The 11,799-nt window shown below is 44.7% G+C and overlaps 1 protein-coding gene across 1 annotated transcript; it reads right to left on the minus strand.

The window, feature by feature from the left end:
• Positions 1–1,958: 1,958 nt before the first annotated feature.
• LOC141950221 (CD59 glycoprotein-like) lies at positions 1,959–8,586 on the minus strand. The gene is made up of 4 exons (XM_074884772.1): positions 8,342–8,586; positions 5,728–5,800; positions 4,961–5,062; positions 1,959–3,552 (listed from the first exon to the last, which is right to left on the minus strand). The coding sequence occupies exons 1-4, from the start codon at positions 8,546–8,548 to the stop codon at positions 3,359–3,361; spliced, it is 576 nt and encodes a 191-aa protein (XP_074740873.1). The 5' UTR covers positions 8,549–8,586; the 3' UTR covers positions 1,959–3,358.
• Positions 8,587–11,799: the final 3,213 nt, after the last annotated feature.

Below are 11,799 nucleotides of genomic sequence, written 5' to 3' on the forward strand. Positions count from 1 at the left end.
GCCAGTGTTCAAGCAGCAGTCACTGTGCTACAAGTCTTTCTGCAGGAGAGAGCTCACCAGTCAGACCACGCAGGCTTAGAAGACACAAATATATACCAAACCGTGAAACCCTGCATCAAGATTTAGCTTGTAAATGGCATGAGATGAGAATCAGCCTATGTAACTAACCTACCTTTCCCAGGAGAGGGACAAAAGGGATGCTTTCCACTTGAAATCTAGTAATTTTCTGAAAAGTTGTTTGCTATCATAACAAATTCTCTTACTTTGCTACATGCATTCACACCACAAGAATTAAACAATGTTCCTGTTGATCTGTACAAAAGAAGTGACCTTCCAGAGTGCAAAACACAAGGACGTGTTGCTCAAGCTGCTTCTAGAAGAGGAAGAAAAGAGAAATATGATAGATTAGACAAGGAAGAGTTCAAGGTTATCAAAAAACAAATATTACAAATGGTTGTTCAAACTATTATCAGACAGACAAAATATAGAACTTCTTTTTGCACTTATTAAAAAAAAAAAACATTTTACATATGCAGACCATACGGCAATCAAACAGGTTTAAAAGTGCCAATCATCAAAAGAGAGACATTGACAATGTAGTAGAGCAAAAATGCTGCAACCAAGATGGTTTAAGCGTGACGAATCTATCAGCTTGTCTGACACAAGATACCTTCTCTGCTACAAACCTTCCCTCAACTCTATATTGAGTCAGTGCTTTAATACCACTTTTTCATCTAAAATGAGCAAGAACTTGACAAATGGTGGTGCATCAGTGGAAAAAGTCACTGTGCAGAAATTACTGTCTTTTAAGTGTCTGCTTTTGTTAATCAGATGGGAAATAAAAAGGTGGAAGGACAAGAGACTGGAAAATCAAGGACTGTTTTCTTCTTTCTAGCGCAACATCAAATCACCATTTCTAGTGCCTATTGAATTGAGAATGCACATCAAAAGGTTCAAAGTATAATTAGCTTGTGAGAGCAGAGGAAAATATTGTTTTCCAGTTGTCTGGTTTCACAACTAACTACTAAAATGCTTTCTATTCAGATTGGCCACACACTCCAAGCCAACAGTTTCTATTAAGATCATTTACAACTTGGGGACTATCATACGTAACTGTTTTCCCTCCTGAAACAGATATTAGAAGTTAGCTAAAACTAAGAACTAAGAGGGGGTGAGAAGAGGGAGGAGAAGAAACAAGTAATACTTCCACAAAGAAATCTAGCCAGTACATAGGAGAATAAAAACATGTGATAGTGGAAAACTACAGACAGGATTGCCTTGAGAGCAATCACAGTAAGCAAGTTAAATGCCATGCTTCAGCTGTTAAAGCAGTCACTCAGGGAAGACTCTTTTTCCCCAAATCATGGCACATTCGTATCTCCAACAATTCTCAAGTAGAAGAAATTGAGGGACCACATATTCTACTGCTTTCCCCCAGTGCCACATCATTGTTGGTTCATCTAGAGAAAGATCACTAACTCTCCATTTCCAAGTGCAGACCGGTTTGGGTGGGAAAAGACCTTAAAGATCATCTAGTTCCAACCCCCCTGCCCTGGGCAGGGACACCTTCCACTAGCCCAGGTTGCCCAAAGCCCCATCCAACCTGGCCTTGAACCCTTCCAGGGAGGGGGCAGCCACAGCTCCTCTGAGCAACCTGTGCCAGGGCTTCATCACCCCCATCCTAAAAAATTTCTTCCTTTTACCCAGTCTGCATCTACCCTCTTTCAGTTTAAAACCATTACTCCTTGTCCTATCAAACAGCTCCCTAAAGCAAATAACCACTCTGCCAAAACTAACCAACTACACGTAGCTCCCATCTCCAGAGAAGAAGTGAGAGAAGTCTACATGCAACTTGTTGAGAGTGTCTGGATGGGAAGCATGGATGCGTCTCACACAGAAACAACTAGAGTCATATCCAGCTGTAAACAGTGTGCCGATAAATAACCACACTCTCCATATTTTCTTTTTTGATATTTTTATTAATCAAAGACTTCCATATTTTGAGTGATCAGAGAGATCCCAGGATGCTTTCATAGCTAAGGTAAGCTTAACCAAAAGATACATTTCAGAATACATCATGGATTTGGAGTAACAACCTTGTTATGACAGGGTGAACTGGTGTCACTGTCACTGGTCACAAGCGAGGGTCCTCAGAAAGAGAATGTGCCATTGGCAATGGACCACAACTCTTGCAAGGACATGCCAAGAGCTCCAAAAGAGAAAAAGGAGAATCTGACATTGTACCTGACTGAGAGGGTCCCAAAGTGCCAGAGAAGAACCAAAGGTCTGTCTGTACCACTGAGGCAGAGCAATGTACAGAATGTTTCAGCTCCAGACCTCTTACACATACAAACAGAGCATTTTTTATTCATGCTATATAAATACACGTGTATTTTGTATTGGCATTTATAGAGTTGCATAAAAGTCAAAATACAAAGTTCTGCAAGGTTTTGTTTAATACTCTTAGTTGGAAGCTTGAAGGGTTAAGTTTACATGTCACTGTTTTCAACAAAACCCAAAAGCTAACTATGTGGGAATGCCATTTCAATTCCTTAGCATTTTATAAACAATTTTCAGTACACCAATACTCAGTGCAAAGCACATGCTTAGTTAAAATCCTAGACATGGATAAAGGGAAAAAAAAAAAAGCTAGCACATATTGTCTGCATGCTCAGAGAAATATAAAAAGAGGGGAAAGTGTTTCTCACAGCATTATTTTGGTTCTGGTGTAAGAAATGTAGATGCTTTCTCCCAAAATAACGGTACTTACAAGGTTATATCATTGGCTTGTAAAAAGAAAGAAAAATATGTTACAGTGATGGGAACAAAGAGTCTACATCAGTTGAAACTAAATATTTCCGTACTCATCATGAAGACTGCAGCAAGTTTATATTTATGATTCAACAGTGCTTGTGTTGAGGGCAAATCACCTGCTTGGTGTATGACAGGGGAGCATCGAAAAAAAAAAAAAAAAAAGAGAAATCCCAACGAAAAATAATGACAATTTATGGAACGGTAAGAAAATATAGTTTTCCAGAATAAAACCTACAGTATTTCTTCCCTTTTACGTGACCCACTGAAGTTTGCTCAGGTTCTCCACAAGGTAACAAGTGATTTTCCCCATGAAAAAGGCAGGCCAAAATACCCCAATTCCCTATAATTGGTAACAATATACGTGTCCCTCCCATGAATGGAGACAGTTATTTAACAGATGGAACCTTAGGAAACAGAATTTAAAATTAAAAGGTAATGTTTCTGCTCACAGTTAGGAACTGAAAATGCGAGAAGCACAATTCAGAAAAGAGTTAATGATTTTGTATAATTTCAGCTTGGAAGTACGGCATACAAATCAGGATTATTACAGAAGCATCCATAACATGGTCATTACAGAGGCAATACTGAAGGCTGCTTTGTTAACCCCAGTAATTGCGCTCTCATTGCACAAGTCGTGTTGGCAGCAAAAGAATTCAAAATTATCCAACTGGAAGAATTCAGCAATATCATTCATACTGCACTGGGATGTCTTCCAGCAGGACGAAGTTCTCAATTTACCTACCAAAAAAAAAAAAAAACGAACAGATTAAGAGACTATTGAAAGTGAAACCATTTTTTGCATGGAGAGAGAATCACTGCCTAGACTGCCATGTACTTGATTTTTTAGCTTCTTTTCAAGGGTTTAGAAGTTCCCAAATTTGCCCTTGCTAGGAATTTAGTAGTGTGAATAGCGATAGCAAGCCGTGGTCCTGCCTCCACAGCACTCTCTTGTAGCTCTTAGCCATATGGTAAGAAAGATTTCTAGCTCAAGCTAACCAGTGCTTCCAATTCAGTCCAAATGACCCACTGGGGGATACAGGGTAGAGCCTGAGTGATACCTACTCTGGGGCTCCTGACAGAGAAGGACAGTGCATCACCATCTAGCTCATCCCAACAGATCTGACCGGTTTCATTTCCAGAAGCAACAAGCAGAAGACAGCGCTTGAAAAGCAGAAGAGTCCTCCCCTTCTCTCACTCATTCCCCTGGACACCGGAGATCAAACATCTTGCCTTCCATCTTCCCTAGCTTGACACCTCAAATACTTGACTCCCGACTCTGGCAATGGACAACCGCCATAGCCTGCATGCTGGAAAACTACGGTTTGTGCTCATGAAGGTTTAGGCTCAAAGGAAATAGCAAAAGATAAAATCCCTTAGCATGTAAGCAGCAGAGCAGCATCCTGTTCCAGCAGCGTTAGAAGCTTCCTTCCTCCATACCAAGTCATGAGCTTTAGCAGGGACCATCCCGGGGAACAGAGCGGTCCCACCCCACCCTGGTTCCTGCTGTCCGAAGCCAGCCCAGAAGGCTTTCTAGAGCAGAAGGAACCCGGGAGGAAAGCAGGACATTATTGCAGTTTACTTCTGTTTTTCCAGTGAACCTCCTGTCACTGGTAGTAAAAGAGTTACTTAAATGTTATTTACCAACTAGAATAGTAACCTTATGCCCTGAATATACATACTTGACCATCTCCCTGAGATGTAGGTCACTTCACCCTCAAGAAAAGGTAATTTATTTTAATAGTGTCAATTCATAACTGACTGAGTTTTCATCTGCAGGTTTATTTTATGGGTTATACATGCTTTATCTGTTTTTGAAATACAAAACCTTTGCCCTGAATTTGTTACACTTTATAGTCAATTCTGTCTCCTATTATCTTCCAGCAATCTTGGGTAGGGGTTTTTTTGTCTTTTGGGTTTTTTTTAAATCTGGATGTACAGGTATCTGTGTATATGCTTGTACAAGTATAAATCAACTATCTAAATCATCCTTATCAGTTGCTCGGATATAAGCATGACCTTCAGAAGTATTCACAGCCTTCTTTTGAGTGAGGCTAAGAAATGCATGCTAAGGCCAGATTAGAAGTGTACAGGCAATGAAAACTGATATAACCACGTTTATTTTAGGTCTGTAGGACAGTGTACATACCAAATTTCATCTGCAAGCAAGTATCTTCAGTCGCTAGGCAAGTACTATTGGTCTTGCACAAGGAAGGGCTGTTCTCGCAGTGGTAACACCTTAGGGTATAACCTAAAATGACAAGGGTTTATCTTTACTGAATAATAAAGTACTGAAACAGAAGCAGCATTAAACAGGAAAAAAGAAGAATCACTATCTGTATCTGTCACAGAAGATATGCCTGGTTATTAAACTCAAGACTTAAGCTAAAATTTACAAGCTTTTGTCAGTGCACAAACTGAGACTGGCAATTTTGAAAGGAAGATTTTGAAGTATGTACTTACATAACTTGTAAAAACACTTGCCTTTACGTGTCTGCAGAACAATATATTAAATGTTTGCTTCTTTTATCTACTCTTGAAGACTGCCTTTTCCAAAAGGACAGACAAGGGACACTTTCAGCAGAATTTTATTCTATCCCTTTTTTATTTCATCTCATTCCTCTTTCATGCTATACACCTAGTTTCCAATCTACACAACAGGAATCCAGTTTTCTAGCAGCAAAACACAACAGTCTGTTGCCATATTAAGCAGCATCATATTCTGCACCTGATTCTCTCTTCTGACCAAAGACAATCAGCAACAGAAACTAAGCCCTACTTTCCTGGTCAGTGTTATTCCCCAAAGTGGTGTTAAATAATGCAGACCTTTCTTGTTCCTTTTCCTTCTCCAACACGTTTTCTGATTTCCTTAGCCCGTGTCATAACATTACATCAGGAAGGTACCCTTATACTCACCAGAACCACAAAAAGCAACCAGAACAATGCAGGTGGTTAACAGGATGCAGTTCATCTTGATCATGCTTTTTCCCTAATTTGAAGGCATAAACAGAAGTTACATGTTTATTCCATTTAAAAGCTACTGAAACTAGCAAAATACACAGTGAGGAATCGAGGTTTCAAGAGCTGATTCAGTGTGGAACTAAAGGCATTGGCCAGGAAAACCAGTGAAAGAGAAGAGAGAAAAGTAATTTTGCACTTTCTGAGAGAGTATTTTTATTCTGAGAACAGGTTTTTTATTCTGAGAACTGAGATTTGAGCCCCTGCAGGCTGTAGATGGGTCTCCTTTCTCGCCTCTGATTACACCATTCAACAGGTCTCCCTGTTTCTTACAGCTACAAATGACCTAACAAAAAGAGAGGCCATTTAGGTCTCGAATGCTTTTTCTTTCCCAGCAATTCCCCAATAACCCTGGAGCCAGACTGTGCTCCTTTCTTCTCTCTGACTGGGTTGCAAGAGATTAGTCTGCACTAAGGGGCCTTTTGCCTCTCCTCTTCCAAAATTTCTCCCTCTCACCAAGGGACCGAGTGACCACTGCGATGGCTTGAGCCCTCCACGGCTGCTCTAATCCAGAGGTAGCAGTGAGATAGGAAGGTCAGCATTTTTTTTAACATAGGCAACTCCAAAGCAGGAGTTACTAGATAGACTTCTGCATACAGAGTCTGAACTACAAACACTAATAACTACTACTAAAAAAATCTCAGCTATTGCAGAGAGTAGGCTACTCAGACTAGGTATCAAGCAGACAAAGGCGGGAGAGAGGGACCATACTTGTGCTAAGAGGGCATGATTTCATGTTTGTCTTCAAAGCTCAAGTGGGCTTGGAAGTCCTAAAGAATTAAAGGCATTCACACAACAAGTTTTACTTACGATAAGACTGCAGTGAAATGGTCACATTGCTGCTCTTGACCCTGTTAACACTGCTTGAAGCTATTTCTATATGCAGCTAAGAGTCTAGTGTGGCAGACCAAAGTCATGTTGGGATGGAGTTTTCTCCTCCCAGAAGACTGACTGTGGACTTCAAAAGATAGTTCATAATAAAACAATACTGAAATCCTTCTCAAACTTAAGCCTAGTTAATTTTTCTACTGAAAAATAAACCCCTCAACAAAAAAAAGCACTTTTTTTTCCTGTCTGTATGACCTACTGTTGAACAGGAAAAATAAGAAAAACCAAACCATAATGTGCATGATAAGATGATTTTCCAGAGTAAACAACTTTTTGAGAAGCCTTCCAAGACCAGAGGCGCATTCCACAGTGACGTGAATCTGCAGGAGCACTGTTAGTCTGGTGGTTAAAGCAAGAGCCATTGTTGACAGCTACAAGAATCTCCCTGGGAACCTCTCCATCTTCCAGGAGCCCTCCACCACCCAGTGGGGTCAGCAGAGTAAAACAGTTTTGCCTTTTAGCAAAACCAAATCATGACCAGAAAAAAAATATAAGGCAGATTAATAAAAATCCATCGTGGCCAGCATAACAGCTTTGACAGTAGTAATTCAAGCAATCTATTTTTGCGAGAATGAGTAATTTTTTCAGCACTCCCGAACAACAGGGAGATGAGGCAACAGTAAAAATTCAGCTTAATAAAAATAGACAGCAATTCACAATATGGAAAAGGAAGCAGAAAACATTTCCTGAACTGAATTTCAAAATTGCTGTTTTAACTCAAGCGTTCGCCCAATCTCAGTAACAGGAAATAACAAGAATGAGCAAATGCAATAGCAGGAACGGCTTAACGCCTCGCTTGTGCGACAGAAGAATTTCTCTGCAGTCCCACCTGGGAGAGAGCACACGTCCAAGACCAGGATGCTACTTTCGTCATAACCTCAGAGCAGAGAGAGGCAAGAAAAGGCCCACCAGGACTACGAGCCGCGTTCCTGTGAGGACTCGGGCACCTCAGCCCCCGCTCGGGGCTGCAGCACTTGGCCTCCCGAGGTAGTCCGGGGCCAGCAGCCACCCGGCTGATGCCACCTGGCTCCCTCCCAGCTCTTCTGGAAGTTCTCTGCAGCACTCCCACGGCAGTATCTGCACCCCCACCCCCCCCGGCCCTGGCCGCTGGGATCCGCCCGTCGCTCCGGGGCGTGGGGGGGGTTCCTGGTGCCGGTGCCCGTTTCCCCGCGGGCGGCGGCCGAAGCGCCCCGGGACGCCGCAGCCCCCCCCCCCCCCCCCGCTTAGCGCAGTGCGGTGCCGCCGCTCTGCCGGCGTGACTCAACAGCCGGGGGCAGCCCGGGGATGTACGAAAACGATCCGTGTGTCGTCGTCGTCCCCGGTTAATACGGTATCAATACAGATTTCCACCCAAAACCTCCCCCTCCCCCATCCCAATTCCTAGGAAATGCCCTTATCCCCCCCTCGCCCCTCCCAGCCCACTGCCCAGCACCTGCCCGCTCGCCCCCTCTCCCTCTCCCGCTATCTCCCCGCCCCCCCCCCTCCCCGTTTCGCCTCGGCAGGCAGAGCCAGGCCCCCGGGAGACGAGGCGCTGCCCCCCGCACCCCGACGAAGACGGGGGGCGCCGGGCTTTCTCCGCCCGCCCCCCCCTCCGCAGCGCCGGAGCCTCCAAGTCGCCCCTTACCTGTCCCCAGCACCCACTGCCGACCAGCCCCGCACCGTCTGCTGGGGTGAGGGAGGGGGGGGTTGCGGCGGAGGAGCTGCCTCCCCCGGCTGTGCCGCCCCCCCGGGGGAGGAGCAGCGGCGTTGGCACGGCTCGGCCCGGCCCCGGCCAAGGCAGCGCGAAGCGAAGCCGGCTGGGGGAGGAGGGGTCTGCGGGACGGGGCCGCATCCTGGTCTGGGCAGGCAGGGAAAACTTTCACGGCTGTATCTTACCATACACACACACCCACACCCACCCACACCCACCCCCCCCCCACCCTCCCGGATGCGTGCGTAACTGAGTAGTGCCAGCTCCAACAAGCCCAACATTGAACAGTCAGTTAATGGTTGGACTAGATGATCTTCAAGGTCTTCTCCAACCGAGATGATTCTGGGATTCTGTGAACATGAGTGAGCAGAAAGCTGCTGCGGCAAGGAGAGCCAAGGTGTGCAGGGCTGCACCACCAAGGGCATCCCCAGCAGAGATAAAGGAGTCGTCATCCCATGGCTCAGCGCTTGTCAGGCCACACCTGGAATACTGTGTCCAGTTTTGGTCCCCACCATACAAAAAAGATGTGGCCAGGCTGGAGAGGGCCCAGAGGAGGTCCCCAGGGATGGGCAAGGCACTGGGAAGCCCAGTGAGGAAAGGCTGAGAGAACTGGAATTGATCAGCCTCAAGAAGAGAAGGCTTAGGGGAGACCTTATCACCATGTTCCAGTATTTAAAGGGTGGCTAGAAGGAAGATGGAGACACACTCCCTTTTGACAAGGAGTCACATGGAAATGATGAGGGGTAATGGGTACAAGTTACTCCTGGGGAGATTCTGACTGGACACAAAAGGAAAATTTTTCACAATGAGAACAATCAGCCACTGGAATAATCTCCCCAGGGAAGTGGTGGGATTCCCCAACATTGAACACCTCTAAGATTCAGCTGGACAGGGGGCTGGGCCACCTTGTCTAGACCAGGCTTTTGCCAGAAAGGTTGGACCAGATGATATCCTTGAGGTCCCTTCTAACCTGGGATTCTATAATACTGATTTTTCATGGGGCTTGTCTGATGGATGGAGAGGTTCTACCCACCCTTCATTAAGTACAGCTGTTCCTATGCTTAATTTCTATCCCAACAGCTAAACCTGCCCTTTGTGCCCACCAGGTTTCAAAAGGTAGTTGGAGAAGGCCCCAGAGCCACCATGGGCAGTGGCTCCCAGCTTCTTGGGTGGACTGAGAGATGGGGTAAGAAAAGGGCATTAGCTGGACTGCAGTAGAACACTCATCACCCTCAAAACGCTTTCTTCTTAAAGCATGGTGTGGCCACGCCTGTCATACCTCCCCAGTTGTGGTTAAATAAATGGTATGAATTCATAGATAGAACTAAGGAAAATTAGGAAGAGTTTTAGAACACAGAAAGCGAAACAACCAGGAATAGAAAGTGGCAGTTTCTTCCAGAGGTAGCTGAATCATAGAATGGTTTGGGTTGGAAGGGATCTTAAATCTAGTTCCAACCCCCTGCCCTGGGCAGGGACACCTTCCACTAGCCCAGGTTGCCCAAAGCCCCATCCAACCTGGCCTTGAACCCTTCCAGGGAGGGGGCAGCCACAGCTTCTCTGGGCAACCTGTGCCAGGGCCTCACCACCCTCACAGTAGAGAATTTCTTCCTTACATCTAATCTAAATCCACCCTCTTTCAGTTTAAAACTGTTACCCCTCACCCTATCCCTATCCTCCCTCATAAAGAGTCCCTCCCCCCTTTCTTGTAGCCCTTTAAGTCCTAGGAGGCCGCTCTAAGGTCTCCCTGGAGCCTTCTCTTCTCCAGCTGAACACCCCCAACTCTCTCAGCCTGTCCTCACAGGGAAGGTGCTCCAGCCTCCAATCATCTTTGTGGCCTCCTCTGAACCTCCTCTCGAGCAGGTTCGTGTCCTTCTGATGTTGGGGGTCCCAGAGCTGGACACAGCACTGCAGGGCGGGGGGGGTATCATGAGAGTGATATAGTTCTAAACATTCACAACCTAGAAAAAAATCAAAGAAAAACAACAGAGGTAGCTGAGGACACCAAAAGTGGGTTTTGTTATATTGAGATATTTAGGTCAATGCTATAAAAAAAAAATTGAACACTGACTTGAGTACAATATGAAACACCTGTAACTACCAGTTGTATTTAACAGAGTATACTGGATTTATTTTTGTTACACACAGCACAACTGCCAAATCATTCATTAAACCTGAAGGAAACCGTAAACCACTCAGAACTTAAATCAGATTCTGTTGGTGTGTTACAGTAGTTAAGATGATTATCAGTCAGCTCAGCACATGATCTTATAAATGTCTTTTTTACCTGTTTAAGCCATAAATAAAAGCAAAGGGATGTAAGAGCGAGATGCTTGCGTGCTATTGCGTGCAACTTATTGAGAATCCACTCAATTAAGACTTGATATTTTAAAAAAATCCTTAATTTATTAATTAATTTAGAAAATTTTGCAATGAGGAACAGGGAGCAAGGAACTTCAGCCATAGCTGAACATTTGCCTGTTTTCACTTCCTGAAATCTGTATGAGGAACTGGGAACAGTTCCTCCTACAAAGGATACATTTGTCTGTATCTTCACAGATAAATGGTACTTCCAACTTAGCCTGAATTTTGCATCTGATATTCTTCCTAACATAGATGGTAAGAAATTACTGTGAACAATGACAGAAAAAAAAAAAAAACAAACAGCACTGGAATGACTTGCACAGTAACATCCTTCCCCGCCCCCCCCCCCGACTGGCACACCACTTGTTTCTCTTGTGTGATGCAGTCACAGCAAGGAAACAGTGGCCAAAGCTCCTCTCCATTAAACCATCCAGTCAGCAAAATCCCACAAAAAGCGCTGAAGGAGTCCTACGGTGCAATTATAAAGAGACTGTCAGCGTAGGCCTTTTCCACAGACAAAAAAAAGGACTAGGTTAGTTACATTTTTGTGTTGGATGTGCTAAGTTTTTAACCATATGCTGAGTTCATAGACGTTCAACGAGGCTTACTTCACCTTGACAGGAGCAGTCCTAACCAAGCATCACTATCAGTCAGGATCTGCGTCAGGAGCAGCTGCTGGAACTTCAGGCTGAACCTGAAACACAGTGGCCAAAGGGAAGGACATATACAGGCTGTAGGTTATGCTCTGCGCCTGCATGCTGCGCCGACGAGAACCACCGCGGTTACCAGGACACCTACCCAACACCTGCTTGCTGAGGCAGGCAGAACACTGGTGACATGCTGCCTTCTGAAGTGGGACCCGAACAGACAATTCTTTCCTGCTTTCTTAGTGCGGATTTCTACAGCCCAGCAGCGCTGGCAAACATAACACATTCCTTGTTTTCTTCAATGGTCTCGGCCACTTTGCTTTTCATACTGATTTGGCATAAACTTCAGAGTCTTGGGTGGGGTGAGGAGAACCACTGGCCTAA

This window comes from Strix uralensis, chromosome 15 (assembly GCF_047716275.1).
Source record: "Strix uralensis isolate ZFMK-TIS-50842 chromosome 15, bStrUra1, whole genome shotgun sequence".
NCBI classification, from domain to species: domain Eukaryota; kingdom Metazoa; phylum Chordata; class Aves; order Strigiformes; family Strigidae; genus Strix; species Strix uralensis.